This window comes from Myxine glutinosa, chromosome 10 (assembly GCF_964187855.1).
Source record: "Myxine glutinosa chromosome 10, kmMyxGlut1.1, whole genome shotgun sequence".
NCBI classification, from domain to species: Eukaryota; Metazoa; Chordata; class Myxini; order Myxiniformes; family Myxinidae; genus Myxine; species Myxine glutinosa.
The window spans coordinates 134549354-134568776 of record NC_136270.1 but is presented as its reverse complement, the minus strand read 5'-3'; the positions used below and the strand labels follow the sequence as shown (position 1 = coordinate 134568776).

Here is a 19423-nt window from a genome sequence, read left to right as displayed (position 1 = left end):
TTCTCTTCTACCTCTCACGGACGTCGAAGGAGAATCCGCTGCAGAACAAGAAGGACGTCCTATCTTCTTCTGTCGTATGACAGCAACATCTCCCACTAATGCTGCCTTTTTGAATGGTGTCTTTGCCTTGTCAATGTTACCTTTGTGTGTTACATTTGCATAGCATCTCTTGTGAAAGGAAACACCCTCATTTATCAGTTGTCTGCAGAAAAGTCCTGAACACGGGCATTCAGTTCAGCATACTCTGTGTCTCCATATCCATATCGCAGTTGAGCAGAGTCAATGATATTCTGAATGGAATCTAATGCAGGTTTTGCTACATAGCTTTTGTAGTCAGCTTGCCGAACACCAGTCTGGCAAATAAAACACAGCTTGAAATCCACGGATTTTGGCCTCTTGTCGGGGGGAAGAGCTTCCATCACGGGTATCAACCTCACCTACAGGTTCAAATTAAGGAGAGTGAGGTATACATCATGATAGTTGTAGTGACACCATTTTAAAAAGATATCACTATTTGATGTATTAACAGCTTTTGATATTTGTTTCAGTAACACTATCAATGTAGAATCAAACTCGTCATAATAAGTATCCAATGTTGCTGCATATAACTGTAACTACACTGAACAATCCACCACTAACCTGGCAATAAATTCACTACGTTGTGTTTTGTGCTTGTCGTCAGGGCTTCTACCCGTGGCTTCTTATCAACTTTGATACGAGATGCTTGTTCAAACTTTGGAGAAGGGGAGGAACAGGGTTTAGGGCGTTCTAACCTACAAGTATAACAGCAAATGTGTACATAGGACAACTAGTGTTTAATGCACTACAGATATAATACAATATGACAGGAATCAGTACATACCGTGGATGTATAAAAAGGATCATTGAAGGACCATTGCCCGCCTTTACAGTCAATGCAAATTGTTTTCTGATATTCAGTTTCTCTTGTTTTGTTGCTTAAGTTTCTGGTTCATTTTCCAATACTACTCACTAACCTGGCTACTATCAAAACGCTTGTTCAGATACGGTATATCTTGAGTGGGTAAGGACTCCTACCATGGTACAGCTAACAACTTTTTTGCTTGCTAATCTGTCCTGAACTTCAAAATCTGGGGATGGACATGGTTGACAGCATAGCAACCTAAAATAGAAACAGTGCTTTGTACATTAATGTCAAGATTATAATCAATATTGTAATACTGGTAGAGGATGTAGACGTTTTCACTCACTCAAATAATAAGATCGGCCTGTGTTTCTAATGGCAGCCATTTTAAAATTCAAGATGGCGGCCATCCACCGTTTTCAACGAATCGGTAACATATTTCCCCAACGGCTAAGCATTGCTTGTGCGGGTATTACCACCAAATGGACCTTTTCCATCATTCACAATTTGTGTTATCAAGAACATTAAGTTTTTGTACTGTGGTTATTTAAGAAGTGGCGGCCATCTTGGATTTTTCCACCATTTTGAATTTGACTGCCATATTGAAATTAATTGTTTTTGAACTCCTTGGTATTGAAATTATGGGTATTATCATTAATTTGGACCTCATACTGTGTTCAGAATACCAGTTTTAACGGAATTTATATATTTTGGCGGCCATCTTGGATTTGACACCCTTAATCCGTTTTAAAAAATTAACAACCTATTTTTTCGAACATGTGACACCCCAAAGACAAGGAATCAAGTGGAATTTTGCTTTTAACAAAAAAAAAACACGACAGCCATTTTAAAGACATACCAGCCTACACTAGTAGATAACGAGGAATCAATGACCCAGGACCCCCGGGAAGAATTGGGAGAAGAGGAGGACGTTGATGAGGGGCCGGAAGCAGGGGTAGAAAATGGCGGTGCCTCGCACGTGGTGGCGGAAGCCGAGCCCGCAATGCCGAGGTACATGCAACTATTCCTGGCTCAAATAAAAGAAATGAGGGACGAAGCAAGGTGTAACAAGAGCGAACTGAATGCGAAAATGGACGCCCAAAATAATGACATAAATAAAATAAACGGCAAAATAGACACCCAGAGTGACAAAACCACCCGGGAATTGAAAGACGGGTTAAATAAATTGGAAAACAAAATGGGTGGCCAATTGAAAGAAATGGGGGACAAATACACTGGGGAATAAAGGAAATGGGGGAGAACATTGGGCACATGTTGCGAAGCAAAGAGGTCGCATTGGTACGCGATGATGTAACGCGGTGCGAGGAACGCATGGAGAGCGAGGTGGAGCAGGGCGCGACTACATGGACCGAGGGAGTAGAAATCGCGACTCGGGGTGTGGAAAAGCCGACGGCCGCCGAATTGGAAAATAAAATTTTATGCACACCGGCGGTCGTCGAGCTAGATAAAGAAAAATAAATTATAGTTGAAATTTGGGGCCGAAGAGACGGCAGAGTTAGAAAATATATCACGGGAGAAGGAAATGGACTGTACTCAAAGTCTGCATTTGCACCGTTATGTCGGGCTTGCTAACCCCAATAAAGGTTTGCAGGTGCGGTTGCCAGAGAAGAAGGTCCCTAAGGTGAGTAGGGGTGTGTATGGCGGGAAAAGATTTTTGGCGCGCTTGGGATCGAGACGGAACCCGGGCGCTTGTGGAAGGTCCTTGGTACGGTGTACGCGAGCGAATGGCGCGCGTGTGAGAAAAAAAGTGTGCACCAGAGCGCGAGTGTATGATGGAATGTGAGTGGGAAGAGTGTGTCGGAGACGAGTGTGAAACAGAGTGTGCGATGGCCGAGGAGAGTGAGGGAGAATGCACACCAGAGCGCGTGATTGGGTGTGTACCAGAAGAGTGCACACCCATGGTTGTTACTGAGTGTGTAACAAAAGAGTGTATGCGAGGGTGTGCGGTAAACGAGTGTGTGGAGGAAAAGTGTGTAGCGGAGTGTGTGAGGGGCGTGAGTACGCCTGGGCGGTGTGCACCAGAGTGTACCAAAGAAGAGTGCGAGAAAGAATGCACACCGGACCGTGTGCAGAGAGAGCGTGCAGTAACAAAATGTATGGAGTGTATGAGAGGCACAGGAGCACCGCGTTGTGCGAGTGAGGAACGGGTCGCGTGGGGTGAGAACGCTGCCCTGCCCGGGCATCGACGCAGACCGGGGTAGCGTTTAGCGCGACATATAGCCGACGCGAGCCCTCGGTGCATGGTGTGCTTTGTGTGCAGCGGGGATCGGTGCCGCGGCGGTCTCGCAAGGATCGGCGTGCACGATTCGTGCCGGGCCCCGCCCTGTATGGTCGGTGCCGCGCCTTGGCGGGAAAGGCGATCGGCACGGTTCAATGGGGGGGAGGGGGGGGGTGTAGGAGAGGTCGGAGCCGCGCCCCCTGGCGGGTGCGGTGCTCCAACCGTGGGCGGTTGGGCCATCGTGCATGGGACCGCAAGGCTCCACGTAGGGATGGCGCCTTGACCCTTGACCCTTGGCCCAAGCATGCCTCCTCCCCTGAATCGAAAATGCCGGACGGACCCAACCAATAGGTGACCAACCACCCATATGCATTGCTCGGCTTTTGGAAGCCGGGCTATGACGATGTATTTCCGCACCGAGAGGCTTAAGTGGAGTGGACAAATGCCGATAGTGTTGGCGAATGGTACCTGGCGTGGGGAAGTGGTGGTTTCGCCATTCCTCACATGTTTTTGGGGCACATGAGCATTCGAGTAGGGGGATGGCAGTGAAATGCACATGGAGGTGCCAGCAATGGTTACCTCCATGGGGCACCGAAGCTTGCCGTGGGCGGGCTAGGATAATTGTTAGGGATTTAGAACTGACAGTAGAGGACATGAGCGTTAAGTAGTGACTTTTGTACAGGTAGAGGGGACGTAGTTAGATTAGCTGGTTGTTAATGACGAGGGAAGTGTTTAGTGTAAGGGAAGACGGGGAAGCACGAGTTGTAGTGGAAGTAGTTAGTTAGATGATTCTGTGTGTGTGAGGATGGTATTGAGCTTTTTTTTTCTTCTTTTTCTTTCTTTCTTTTTTTGTATACAAGATCGAGGCTCGTGAAAGAGCGAACATTAATCACACAGAAAGACAAACCGACACATAAAACATATAACATCGGGAGTGGTAGACAAGATGGGGAGAGAGGGGGAAGGACACAAACACAACATTTGAGAGCAGGGACCGAGAGACATGGAGACATCGAGAGATCTGAGAGAGGGCGAGGGCTTTGGGGGGGGGGGGGGGGGCATGGGAAGGGGGCGGTGGGAGAGGTATAAAACATATGGACACTGCCAGGACTTCCAGGAAAGAAGTTGGAATTTCAAACAAGGTGGATCTGGGGTGAATTAGCGGGGGTAGAAAAGATCAAGGTTTTGGATGGGGGAAGATAAGAGATGGTGGTGAACAGCTGTTTTAAAGACCTGGAGGGAGGAGTGGGATTGAAGGGAGTGAGGGAGTTTGTTCCAGAGGCGGGAGAAAAGAGGAATGAAAGAGTGAAGGTGAGCAGAGAGCCGAGATTTCGGCAGTTTAACCATCAGAGGGTTGCTGGCAGATCTTGTGCGACCTGTAGGAATATTTGGGGGACAGAGCACAGAGAGAGCTGGGGGTGCAAGGCCGGAGAGGAGTCGGTAGAAGACAGAAAGACCACCTACCTGCCTGCGGTGAGTGAGTGAAAGGCCCTCAGAGATAGCTTCATCGTGGGAGATTCCAATAATTCTGAAAGCTTTGGTTTCAACAGCGTGAAGCCGAGCTAGGTGTGAGGCAGGAGCACCGGCCCATAGGGGAGAACAGTATTCCATTGAGCTGCGGATGAAAGCCTTGTATGTGGTGAGGAGCTCAGGTGTGCCGAGGAAGGACTTCGCACGACGGAGGATGCCCAGTCGGCGACTGGCTTTGGAGGCCAGCTTGGAAATGTGGTTTTCCCAAGAAAGATCATGGCAGATAGTGAGACCCAAAATCTTGAGCGACAGAACTTCTTGGAGAGGATTGTTGAGAAAGTAGATGGGAGGGTTGTCCAGTCGATCTTTTCGGAGAGACATAGTAAGAGTGTGAGATTTGTCAGGATTGAAAGACATGTTCCACTTGTTTGACCAGTCTGTGATTTTGTCCAGGTCTTCAGAGAGTGAGGAGGCAGCAGACTGCCGGTCTGAGGGAAGAGGAATGGAGCGGCAGAGAGTGGAGTCATCAGCAAAGAGATAGAGAGGATTTTCGAGAGAGTCAGAGAGATCATTGATGAAGACCAGAAAAAGCACGGGGCCCAGAACACTGCCTTGGGGAACTCCAGCCTGAACAGGAAGAGGAGGTGAGAGAAACCCATTCAGGGCCACACGTTGACGACGACTAGAGAGGAAGTCCGCCAGCCATGCGTGGAGATTTCCATGGATACCAAAGGAGGAGAGTTTGGTGAGCAGAGCGGGGTGCCAGACCGTGTCGAAGGCACGTGATATGTCGAGGGAGACAGCTCTAATTTCCTGTTTGGCATTGAGGACCTCCATCCATTGTTGAGACAGCAGAAGCAGCATGTCCAGAGTAGAGTGACCTGGTCTGAAACCAAATTGATGATCAGAGATCAAGCCATTGGAGAAGAGGAAAGATTTCATATCCGAAGCAATGATGGATTCCATGACTTTGCTGATAATTGGGAGAAGGCTGATTGGTCTGTACTTGCTAGGATCTGTTTTTGCACCTTTTTTGTGCAAAGCGGTGATGTTGGCTGATTTCCGAGCAGATGGCAGTTGACCTTGAGCAAAAGAGAGGGTGAAGAGAACAGAGAGAGGGTGAGATAGAGCAGCAGAGCAGAGCAGAGCAGGAGCTTGAGCAAATGAGGAATTGAATGAGAATCACGGTGTGTATTGAGCTTGAGCAAATGAGGAATTGGTCGAGAATTGCTGTGTGTGTGTGAGGAATTGTGTATGGAGACAAATGGAATTGTGTTTGTTCTTGCATTGTGTGAATTGACTTGCATGGTGTGCAAGTGGGGAACAGGTGTGTGAGCACAAGGGGCGTGCAAGAGAACTTGGTGTGCATGAGAATATTTGGTGTGGAATGCTTGGTGTGAAGTAAAAGGTGTGGAATGCATGGTGCGAAGGAGTGAATGGGGGGAGATGGACCCCTTCACGAATACCCCGGGTAGGTAGTTTAAAGCCAGGTAGAGGGTGTTGTGAAAATCAACCAAGTCCACAACTTGTCCCATATGTAGGTTTAATCTCAATCAGATCTTTGCATCATCCTGTAAAATACATCATGCAATATATATGTCAGGATCTAGGCATCATATGAGAAAGATTGAATATATCAGTCAATGCAAGCAAGCCTAGAATATAAGTGGGTACGTACCATTCAATTCTACATGTCATTGTATAATGTCGCAGGAGTGGCCTCGAGTCGCGGACGTCTGAGGTCTTATAGACGCCGCTCAGCGGTTTAAGTGAGCATCTCACCTGGGTTCAACTTTGGTACATTTTCACCACAGAGGGCTTAGGTAAATTGTTTGGATATTGACACCTGTGGTGCGGGAAGTAGCAAGAAGTGCTTGGTTGGGTGCATGAGTCTATGAAATGGCTGGGCGTGTGGGCTTTGTTGGTGCGTATGGTTATTCGGGCACTCCGCCACTGGTAGTCTGTCAGCCAGGTGAGGCCGCAGGTAGGCTCCGGGAGCCAGTTAGAGTTATGAGTAGTGTTCAGTGGGGCCCGAGGATCCTAGGAAAGGACCCGGGTAGCCCAATGCCAGAGAAGGCATCAGGGGGTGAGAGCCAGGAGGGGCCTTCCCCAATTTAGGTAGTCGCAAGGAGCAAGGTAAGCTCGGGTGGTGACTTCAGTGGCGGAGGTGCGCACGTAGTTGGACCTGCTAGTGGAGCCACACGACCCAGCCCCGAAATTGTGCAAAGGCACAGTGTGAAAAATTGGGGAGTGAGACCCAAATTTGGTAGGCACCAGGTGGTCAATGGGAATCAGGTTTTTAGAACCACATAGTTTAAAGATGCCGATTGGCAGGGCATGACCACGGGTTAGTTTAACTGAGTTAATGTAACTAGTGTAGTTAGGATGAGAAATCCCCTTCGCGCCATCCACATTCATTCACCAAGGTGACAAAGCTCCGCACCTGCACCAAGTGGCTGATTGGAGTGAGTAAGACGCATCACGACGGAAAGTGACATTGTGTGGTATTCCATCTCTTCCTTCTTGGGAGGGATTGGACGACGAATTTGGTATAGAGGGGGATATGGGAGACAGGACGTAGTGACGAATTTGTAAATACAGGGAAGGGCAAGGGTAGTGTAAGCGACGTTGGGGGGCACGGACGGTTATGGACGAGCTTGCTCTGCTCGCTCCCCCGTGCCCCTCATGCTGCATTGCCTTGTATTGATGTGTACCTTTGTGCCCTTCTGCTTTGCTGACTGTGCTTTGTCTCTCCTCCCCACCCATGGACCCACTTTGGAGGAGGAGTTTTGCAGCAACATCGAACTGTGCAGCGGCACCTTGCTACACCTGTGCAGCACCCCTGCTGCATGTTGCTACACCCATGCAGATGAACTGCGCAGCACTATGCTGCCGTATTCTTTATTATAACTTTGCTGCACGTGTACAGCATTTGCTGCCACAGACACTTTGCTGCACCACAATACACATGGACCACATGTTTTGTGGCTTTACACTTTGCTGCAAACTTACCTTGCATCTTCGGACCACGTGGTTTGAGTGGCATCAATGTCATGCAGTTTGACCACATAAGGTTGGCCCTGCTTGGCCAGGAATTAAATAAAAACGAACACGGGGTTTTTTTTGTACACTTTATTCTTGGTGTGCCAGGAAAGAAGAACGGTAAGCTTTATTGCACACAGAAGATGCGACATGCAGGAAGCAAAGACGCAAGATGCAGCAGCCCAGCAGCAAATGTGAACTCTTTTTTTTGAGATGTGTATTGGTGCTATGATGTGCTTTCTCTCCCCTCCAATCTTCTTTCCACAAAGAACAGGTCCTGGGTTATAGAACTGTAAATAATTAGGTTTTGTGATTGTAAATAATAGATGCTGCCCACTGGCTTTGTGTAGTTTGAAATTAATTCCGCAATTCGGTTAGCTGTGGGCGTGAGTCTGTTAGAGTTAGTTACACAATGCAGTAGGTGGGACATATCTAGTGTTGTAAAACTGTCGCATACACGGGGTTAGATTAAATGTTAGGGGGAACCACATCTAAGTGTCACACGTAATTAAAAGTTAGTCCCAAGTCTTGCTCAAAACCGGTCGTTCCCACTTGTGTAGGTTCGACTCGGGGACGAGTCTGACGAGGGAGGGGGGGGGGGGCGCAGTGCTACGGTTTTGAGGTTTGTAAAGTGAGAATAAAGGTTAAAGGTTGCCCCCCATAGATAGTCACATGAGCAACATGTAGCCTCATTTGTAGTATAGTTATTTCTTAGTATGTGTGAGAGTAGGCCCTTTCCAGTGTTAATTCTGCGTTGTGTAAAGACAGGAGAATAGGTCCTACTTCTGCAAACCATTCTACCTTTATAGGCGGAATCCAATTTGCTACCCATTGGTTGTTCACTAGTCGAGTTAACACGAGGTAAGCCGAAAAAGGTGGGGGCGGCGTTGAGGTCGGAGCGGCAGAGGCGATGACGGTAAGAATGAGCCGTCAATCAGAGCTCAGGGGTGGTGGCATCAGAGGGCGTGGTGAGAAGAGTCTGGTGAGTTCCAGAAGGTTTGTGGGGCGTGCCTATATAACCCGATGCACAAAGCCCTCGAGAGGACTTGCAGAGGGAAGAGAGGAAAAAAGCGGAGGACTGGCATCGGGGAGCTTGTGATGAGAGAACTCGCATTGTACCGCTTGATGAACTTGACTATTGCATAAGAACGCGCGCGCTAACCAACACCCAGTGAATTGAGGAAGAAGAGTTGGTCGCTAGATGTACGCGGGCGCAGCCAGGCACGTTTATAACGAACTTGCGCATTTCAGCCAAGCGAGTGAACGAGGCTGAGTAACCGCCCTTTGCCGTAAAAGCCGTCCCGCCCTTTGCCGTAAAAGCCCTCCCTACCGTTCGCCCCAATATATCGCCTTTGCTCGATAGACACGCTACGTGGCCCTGCCTTCGCCGATCTCCATCTTCGCGGACGTGCCGGGGACCGTGGAGAGCTGGACGAGGACCATCCTTGGCCGCGCTGGGGAACACCTGCTGATCTGCAATACCCCATGTGAGTGTGAGTGAGACGGGCCCGTTGTCTCTGGGGTAATTAAGACTGTATAACGATTTCTCTGTGTCTCTTCATCCTGAACTGTATATACGTGTAATAATAATTAAACCTATCTGTTCTTCCTTTCTTCTGAATTCGATCGTTCCCATGATTTCTCCATTTGGCTAAGCGTGGCACGAATAAGATCGCTCAAATCGGGTTCCATTAATTAAGACTGTGCGGATCACGTGTACGCAAACCGCTCGGCGTGCTACCATCACACGTGGTTCGTGTGAGGCTTGTTTGCTCGTTTCCGTGGCGGCGCGAGTACTTGGGTACGAGCGAGAATTTGGTCCCGAAACCCTATTTTGCGCTCGCCCGGAAAGGACGTAATAAGTCTCGGTTCGCGCCAGGCCAGTAAAGACAAGGGGATTAATCCCCCCTTGATAAGGGGGCGAAGGCTGGCGAGAGAACCGCAACAATATATTTATACATACACAGGGTGGCCATAAATTCTGGAAGCATGGACAATTCAAGAAAACGATCTTGGCAAGCTGAAAACGAAAGTAGCTCCATCAATCAAGAGCACACAGTCTTTGGTGAAGGTGGGACTCTCATTCAAGTGTCCCAAGAACAATATGCACATTTCCAAATGATTATCTGGGTCATCAGGATCATCATTGTATCAGGATCATCAAATGTCATACGGGTGAAAGTGTTCCTTCAGAATTTTATGCATAGTACTGTGAGGTACTCCAATTTCACATGATGTTGTGCATACTGACGTATTTGGGCTTGCTTGTACCTTAGCCAGGACATTTACGCTTTATCTTATATGGTAGGTCGACCAGAATGGGATTTGTCTACCACACCGCTGGTAGCATTGGATTTTGTTACTAGCTGTGCCACCATTTTGTGAGTGAAGCTCATTGAAATGTTCTCCTTCCCTTCGATATGACCACGGACACCAATCAGTATTACTTGTATGCATTTTGTCAAATCTATGCAACCTGCAACAGAAAATACAAAATACCAGACTTTATGGCTACTGTGTGTGTCTGTGGCTGTGCACGTCAGTCATCTCAAAGTTATGGAAGGATTCGGTCAAAACTTGGTTGGACAACCCAGACTAGCCTGAACACCCACATGATTATCCTGCTCTCAAAACACATATGACATACAAAATAAATAAAGTCGTCTTGGTCCACAAAAAAAGCATAAGATAGTATGATTAAAATCATGCTTTAGGATTTAATGCAAATCACACCAGCGAAAATTGCTCTTTGGTGATCACACTGCAGCAGGTGCCGTTGTTGTTTTTTTACTCAACGATGGACAGGTCCTCCCAATGTGCCGTTGCACACTTGGTAGAATGTCAGGCTGGAATTTGGAAATAAGAATTGCTGCTCCAGCTTGATTTGTGCTTGATATCTGTATGTACAGGGCCGACGTGGTTATCTGCCTGAGCACAATGGTGCGCAATGACACGCTCCAGGAAGTGAAGGAGCCACGCGTGTCACTCAAATGTCAACGGCAGCTCCGAGTGGATGAACTTGAGATGGTAAGTTCATGACCTCTTGAATCGAGGAATACCTTGTCTGTTGTGCTTGTTTTTGGCGAGGCCAAGCTGTTTGGAAATGTGCACCATGTCTCGAGACTTGCCTGTATCATCATTTTACTCCGGTACTTGTTTGTACACAATGGTGGTTTGTTTTATGTTTTTATTGAATAGTGTCGAGGCCCGTGGAGGAGCTGGGACACATAACGGACCAGGATGTAACGGAACAAAACGAACAGAGTAGAGAGAGTGCAGGGAACACCAACATTAAGGTAGAGGGACAAAGTAGAGGTAGACTTTGAGAAATGAGGAACATGACGAATGAGAGCAAGGGAAGGATACGGGGTGATTGGTACAGCCGCAAGCTCTCGATCACTGAAGTATGAGGAAAACCTGAAAACCCAGAGAGCTGAGGTGTGGGGCATGGGGTAGAGGGAGGATAGAAAATCATTGTTTTAGATGGGGATGATCGGAAAAGGTGGTGAACAGCTGTCTGTGAAGCCCTGAAGGGAAGAATGCCATTGAAGAGACTAAGGAAGTTGGTTCCATAGGTGGGGGGAAAAAGAGGAACGAATGAGTGTAGGTGAGCAGTGATCCTGCATTTTGGGAGTTTCACTAGATGGGAGTTACTGGTGGACCATGTGCCCTGCAAAGACTTGGAGGGGGGAGTGGGGAGTGGAGGGGCTGAGCACAGAAAGGGAAGAGGGTACGAAACCAGAAAGGATGTGGTCGGAGACAGAGACCACCGACCTGTTTGCAACAAGTGTTAAGCCCCCATGTTTAAATTGTAGTCGAGGGTGGTTCAAGGTTGATGTGGACTTTCTACTACTGAACATTTAAGAATAATACTTAGATGCTCACGTTTTGTGCAATGATGTTGTCTACTCTGAGCTAGGTGTACAGAAAGTGATGTTCATGCTGGGAAAGCATTCTGGGTAAAACCTACATGTTTGCTAATGGTCATGTGTTTTGAAACGCAAGTGCATTATTGCATTTCTTGTGAAGGAGGACGTCAAACCATCTGAAATGAACATGGGACTGCATGAGCATTTTGATGATACACGTCATGTGGTTGTTTTAAATGGTGGATCGGGTTCAAACGTGGCCATGTCTTTGAGTAATCTTGAGCATTCTCCCACCTGTTGTCACTCGTGCAGACAAATGTGTTGAACAGGTAATTTTGGAGAATCGTTGGATTACCAGATGGTAAATTGCACAATTATTGGGTTTCCATGTTTGGAAGTAAGCGTTCATCATTGTTCAACATTCGATTTGGTTAATACCGGGTGGGTACCCACTCCCCAAAAAATAGAGAGTTCACGTTGGATCAAAAGGTAACTTGTGTGGCTATTGTAAGCAGAGCTTGTATAATGCTAACAAATTGAGGGAGATGATTTTTTGAAGAAGGTTGTTACATCTGATTAGACATCGATCCATCGGTCATTGTCCATGTCTTCAACAAAGCGAGCCAGTAAAGAGTGCACACATTCTTGGTCTCCACCACCCAAAAATATTTGAGGTTCAGCCGTCGCCATGAAACTTTTCCCAGTTATAGTTTGGGACCTGATCGGTTTAATCACCACGGAATATCTTGAATGTGGGGAACAACTGCAGCGACTTGTTACTCGCCAAAGTCAGATGAGCAACATTCAGACAATGAACAGGTATGCCAAGGTGCTCACCCCCAAACGACAAGTGTAACCATTCTCCATCCCCCATGGATTTCTGACTCACCTCGTAATTCAGATCTGCTACAACTCCTGAAAAAAAACGATTACTCGTGCTCAAAAAATTTAAACATCTTTGTGAAAATAAAGTTTTAATTATGAAGTCGTAGAATCACACATCTTGAAAGGACTGCGTAGCCATCGCAAATATTCCATCCGGATATGAGCATCAATGTCAAGGTGCATGTTTCGGGGGTTTTTCTCTGGTATTCCTTTTTTATGTGAAGGATCACATCGATGACACAGGTGTGTCCATATATCAATGAGCTACCTTGAGGATTGGGTGAAATTTCATGAACATCTCTCCACTAATTGATTATCTCGAATGAACAATCCACATGAACCTTGAACTATTCCCTCTTGTGTTGTTTTCCATGGCATGAATTCCTCCATTTTGTCTAATGTCGTTGCATGTTAACTTTGTTTTTTATTTTTAATGACCACGTTTGTTAATGCAAGACTTGTGCTTCGATTCGTTACTAGTTAGACATAGATGAAGATGTTTGGCAATTGCAGAAGTTTTAAAAACGCCACATAACTTTCTACATGTGTTTAAAACTGTGCAGCTTTGCTTCACTTTCCCCAATTTTCTACCCCCCTGCCTTCGCCTTTCCCTCTTTCATTTCTTTCCATTCTCCCCTTCTCTTTCCTTCCAAATGGCCTCTCTCATTGTCATCTCCAAGCCTCCTTCCAGCATTTGCATATATAATACTTAGATGGGTTTCAAACAGTATTATGATGCTCTCTCCTCCCACCCCTCCCTTCTCACTCGTGATAATTTGGTGTGTTCTATTTCAAATTTTCCAGTCGGAGGATATCAGGTTTGATCCCGACATGCTGAACAACTGCAACTCTGACATCAAAAGATTTTGTAAAGATGTGTCATTTGGTGGTGCCCAGGTATGGTTTTATTGAAGAGAATTGGATGGGGGTGGATGGTACTTGGACACGTTCGTTTATTTATTTTTACCGTCCATTTTTCTCTTTTTATGTAAAACCACCAAGGAATAAAATTGATGAAGTTTGTGTTTTAAGGTTATGGAGTAAGTTCAGTGGAAGTAATAAAGTTGGATGACATCCAGTTCGGTATGCCTGGTGGAGGAGCGGTTTCCATTATTTCTGTGATGAGGCAGTATTTGCAGGAGAAAATTCTTCAATAGTTGCAGGAGAAAGCAAAGCAACGTAATAGAAAAGTATGTTGCCACAGTTGATATGAAGAAGAAGGCTTATGATAGGGTTTCTTGAGAGGCGGTGGAAGAAGGAGTTTATTATTTTATATTTGTCTACCTGGTGCTACGCAGCATTAGGCTTGAACCACAGCTCTCCACCATATCCTTCATATCATATCCTTCATATCATATCCTTCATATCATATCCTTCATATCATATCCTTCTTCCTTCGTAATTCCACCTTTCAATACATCTTTCTTCACTGTTTGCTTCCATCTGGTTCTTGATCCGTATAATGTTGCACTTCAATTTGTTCCTGGTAATTTTAAGGTGTAAGATCCGTATAATTTTGGCACCACAGCCCCTTACCCCCCCGTGGTGGGGTCAAAAGTTGAAATACCAAAGAAGTTTAATTATGGGCACATTTTATAACATTTCAATGAAACTTTGTACATGCAATGAACATTGGGGAATACATGTCCCGTTGGGGAATACATGGTACGTTTTACTTAGAAAATTGATTTGACCCCCCCCCCCCCCCCCCCAGTTCATGACCCAGGGTGTGGGGACTTGGTGTGATGGGTCAAAACAGGAAAAAAATTTAAGTCTAAATTTGATATTAGGTAATACCTGGTGGAACCTTTTGTCATATGTCAACTTTGCTTTAGGTGGGAATCATGGGGATTTGCGATGGCGGGCCGACGACTTCACTCTACTTTTCAGTTATGATCTTCCATTCTCCATTTTCAGACCATTTTGATCTAGATCTACATATTCTCGCATTCTTATTTTTTGCTGGAAACATAAGTTTTTTCGCTTATGTTTTTGTAAAGGTCTAAGTTTATGATCCAATCTAGGCTATTTAACAATGTACAGTATAGTGGGACCACATGAAGGATCCTCTGCTATTCATTCATTCATTTATGTGTGTGTGTGAAGTGAAGATGTTAGGAGAGGGCTGTTGTGGGAATTGATGGATGCTAATGATTTAGATGCCGAGGAACTTCAGTAGATATTGGTCAGATGGCAATGCGTCTGAAATGCAGAGGTCTAAAGTTGCATATAACGGACCGGAGAGGAGAGAGACTGAGGCCTGTTGATAATTTTAAATATTTTGTGTCTGCACTTTGCAAATAATGTGGTTGTGAACAGGAGACCAGGAATAAGTGAAAGCAAAATGGCAAAAATAATGGGAAGAATCTTGGGTACTATGCGACAAACGGATGCCTCTAGATATTGAAGGTAAAAGTGTATAAGATGACCAGGTGCAACCTGTTATTATGTATACATCAAGACGTGGACGTTGTGAAAGGAAATTAAATTGTCGTGAACTAGAGAGATACCCGTGCTATGCACGGGTGGGAGGCCAGAAGCAAACGGGCAATGCAGATACGGCGAATGCTAAAGCATGAATCCAATAAATTCCACATTCCTGTAGCGCCTTCAGTCGGACGTCAGACATGGACAGCAGGTTCATGAAGGACTTCCATGAAAAACGTACCTGTTCGCAAACAAACGGGTACGTTCACGTAGAGAAACATCGATCGTGGGTCCGTGGCGAATCTGCATATGGTGATGGCAAAATATCAGAAATTGAAGGTTTTTTTATTTTAAACGATTCATATAAACATCCGTTGAATCATATCGCACGCAAATCATCAAAATCTAAACAGTATCTTTTGAATTTCAATAAAAGTCAAATCACTGTTCATATCGGTAAATATTATTCCATCGTGTTTCAAATCGTGATCGATACACGATGATCGTGATGATCGTGAATCGTGATCGATAATCGTGTTCATAATCGCTATGTCGTATGTACTCCCGATACGTGTACCAAATTCCCGAAACGTATAACTGTACCAAATCGACAGTTAAAAGGATTTTGAGCCGATAGGTGTTATGGCCTTGGCAAGATCGATGGAGACAGCGATCTGTTAGATCTGATCGTCCTTCATGACGAAGTGCAGATCCTCCTTCATGCCACATCCGATCGATGCAGCCGTGCAGGGATCGGTGCAGTCGTTTGGCACACGGTGCAGCGATCGGTGCAGCCGTTTGTGCGGCACACGGTGCAGCGATCGGTGCAAACGTGGACTCCCACACTGCCACATCCTGCTGATACTTGCTCCCGCATGACGTTATTTTCCCGGGTGCCGCACAACCGGCTGCACCGATCGAGATTTAACGGATGTTTATATAAATCGTTTAAAAGAAAAAAAAGCCTTCAATTTCCGATATTTAGCCTTTTCATTTGGGCCTCCCAATTGAAGCCCCGCTCATAGGGCGGGTACCGTTTCTCGACGTAAGAAGACGTCACAATGAACGTCATGCAAACGCGAATGTTATGCGGGAGTCCAAACCTGAGAATGCTGGAGACTAAAGCTGAAATTGGGAAAACTAAATAGCCTATTTTACTCCTGGTGATCCCAGGATTATCCACCCAAAATATCTTTGCGATCGGTTCAGCTGTTTTTACGGTACCTTCGAACGGACAGACAGACATTTGGTGCATTATATATAAATATAAATAAAAAATAACCACCTTTAGAGGCCATTTTTCCCCACAAAGCGGGGGTTGGCCTTTTTCGGGAACCGTGGTTGTTGTTGTTTTTCGGTCCCCTTTTTGAAGCAATGTTTTACGGCCGGATGCCCTTCCTGACGCCAACCCTTTTTGCCGCCTTTAACGACAAACAGGGAATTACCAGTGAACTGGTACTCAATTAGCCGACCTCGGAAGGATGACAGGCTGAGTCAACCCCCCTGGCGTTAATTCAGCGATCGACCGGGATTCGATCCCAGGATCCTAGGATCCTAAGCCGGCACCCTAGCCACTAGCCCAACACCAGGGATAAGTTATATACCACCAGGCATTATAGTAAGATGAAAATGAGGATGCTTTGGTGGGTTGCTCATGTGTCACTGAGGGAAACAAGAAGTAGCAAGTTCCTTATTCGTGAGTTCCACGTATTTGTGAATTGGTAAATGTATGCCGATTCCTAAATCATGACCTATCGACCTCCAGTATTCCCGAATTTGTGAGCCCCCATCACCCTACACCTGTGTCGCCTCCCTCCTGTCCTTCCGGAGACATTAGGTGTGGTGCGCAGATGTTGATGCTGTACAGTACAATACAGTATTTGATTATCAAACCGTAAACACCTCGCTGCCCCTCACGACTCGCTATCCTGAACTTGTCATTACCATTACTCATGAGTCATGACCTTTACCTCTAACTGCCCTAGGGAGGAGGCTGGGAGGACCCCCCTCGACTTTTTCCGCAACCGCTGGGCATTTGGAACTCTCCTCTCGTTTTTTTTTTCTTTTTTCCCTAGGGTCTTGCGGACATTTTGATCTTGCACATAAATGCATAAAATTAGCATATTGCATAACTAATTAGGCATTAATTCGACAAATTAACATTATTATGAAAAAATTTTACGATCGCGTTTAGTATGTGATGATCTACGCGTGCGCAAATTTTCAAGTTCATCGGACCATCGACGGCTGAAATTTGATTTGGGGGAGGGGGCCCGGGATTCCCCCCCCCCCCCCCCCCTTCCCTGACCCCCATACCCTGTCAGGAAAGCTCAGCAAAATCACCCAGTTCAGTTACGGTGAAGCAAAAGATGAGTCGGGAAGGTGAGTCTGCTGGAATGCGCCCGATAAAAGTGACAAATTTGAGTGAGAAAGTGTGAATGTCTAAGACAGGCTGGTTGTGGTTGCGAGTGTGTCCACAGTGGTCATGAATTGTCCTTCTGGCTTCCCCTCCAACACCACCACCACCACCGTCATCATCATCATCAAACATTAATAGAAACACACTGTTCATTATACTGTCAATTTATTTATTTTAATCATCATTCCTAAACATTTACCATTCCCTCTTTTTCCCCATTAAAAAGTTATCCATAATTGAGGATTCTGCATTCGTGAGGTTTTTCTGGAATGTAATCCTGGCAAATATGGAGGTCCCTGTGTATTTTATGAACGAGTTGGGTGTTAGGAATATACTGTATCAGGAAAAAATTGAAGCGTCAATATTCAGGGAGGACGCATTGAGAAGGATGAAGACTCAATAAGAACTGTATGGGAGAACCCAGTGGATTGAAAAGGGAGGTGGGGGTGATGTTTTGAAGGATATTTAGCTGGGAGGGTGTGAGGATGGAAGAGCCAACAGACAGCGATATGGAGAAGGAAAATCCAAATGGCCAACTCTGAAAGGGGGTCATGATTTAAAGACAAATGAGGAGGAGGTTTTGGTTTTCACCGTCACAGATCCATTTGTAACATTCAGGCTCATTCATTCTGGAGTCCAATCTAAAAAATAAATAAAAAACCTTTTACCATGTTTATTTTACTTTCTACAGGTATTAGAATGCCTGAAAGAGAAGAGGAAGTCCCTGTCTCTCAAGTGCCATGAAAAGATTTTTAGGCGAGAGGAGATGGAGATGTCTGACCCGGAGATGGACTTCAACCTGATACGTGTTTGCAAGCAGATGATAAAAGTGAGTTTTATCAAATGTTATTACCTCTGCCACCAAAGGTGGACGGATGTTATGTATTCACCCTTGCATGTTTGTCTGTGAGCAGGATATCTCAGAGTTGTGGATGGATTTGAATGAAATTTGGTGGAGAAGTTGAGTATGTTCCGAGGACGAAATGATTGGATTTTGGTGAAGATTCGGATCCGGATTTGGATCCGAGAATTTTTTAAAGTATTTCTTCACCATTGAGAGATAAGGCAAAAAACGATATATAGCATGATATCTCAAAGTTGTGGATGGATTTGGAGAAAACTTGGTGGACAGGTTGTGTGTGTGACGAGGACGAATCAATTCGATTTTGTTGAAGATCCAAATACAATAATTGGTTTTTTTTTAATTGTTATAGTGGTTCTTCACCGTTAAGTGATATGGCCAAAAATGATAGATACCATAATATGTCAAAAAACGGTGGACAACTTGTCACAAAATTCGGTGGATGAGTTTGTCAGGTAACAAGAACAAGCCAGTTGGATTTTGATTCATGTCCACAACCAAATCCAGCCCTTCAGTGGGATATAAAACGTAAATTGTTCAGCCTGTTGAAGTATGCTCTGCACCACATGTCATTCTTATTCTTACCTTTCATTATTCTTATTCTTACATTTAATTTTATCTTTCTTATCTTTCATTATTCTTATTTTTACCTTTCATTATTCTTATTTGTACCTTTCTTTTCTGTATTCTTACCTTTCATTGTTCTTATTCTTCCCTTTCATTGTTCTTATTCTTGCATGTAATTTTCTTTTTCTTACCTTTCATTATTCTTATTTTTACCTTTCATTGTTCTTATTCTTACCTTTCATTATTCTTATTTTTACCTTTCATTACTCTTATTTTTACCTTTCGTTGTTCTTATTCTTACCTTTCATTGTTCTTATTCTTACCTTTCATTGTTCTTATTCTTACCTTTCATTGTTCTTATTCTTACCTTTCATTGTTATTCTTACCTTATTCTTACCTTTCTTACCTTTGATTATTCTTATTTTTACTTTTCATTATTCTTATTCTTACCTTTCATTGTTCTTATTATTACCTTTCATTGTTCTTATTCCTACCTTTCATTGCTCTTGTTACTTTTTATTCTTACCTTTCATTATTTTTATTCTTACCTTTCATTATTTTTATTCTTACCTTTCATTGTTCTTTTTCTTACCTTTCATTATTTTTATTCTTACCTTTCATTATTTTTATTCTTACCTTTCATTATTCTTATTCTTACCTTTCATTATTTTTATTCTTACCTTTCATTATTCTTATTCTTACCTTTCATTATTTTTATTCTTACCTTTCATTGTTCTTATTCTTACCTTTCATTTCTCTT

At 44.8% G+C, this 19423-nt stretch overlaps 1 protein-coding gene across 1 annotated transcript in view; it reads left to right on the top strand.

Annotated features, from left to right (window-relative positions):
* The window catches only part of GLG1 (golgi glycoprotein 1), a 210371-nt gene that overhangs the window by 152576 nt on the left and 38372 nt on the right, over positions 1 to 19423 (top strand). Inside the window, exons 17-19 of the mRNA XM_068126022.2 lie at positions 10544 to 10661; positions 13193 to 13285; positions 17926 to 18063. Of these exons, the coding sequence (XP_067982123.2) occupies positions 10544 to 10661; positions 13193 to 13285; positions 17926 to 18063 (349 nt within the window). The remainder of the gene's footprint in view (positions 1 to 10543; positions 10662 to 13192; positions 13286 to 17925; positions 18064 to 19423) is intronic.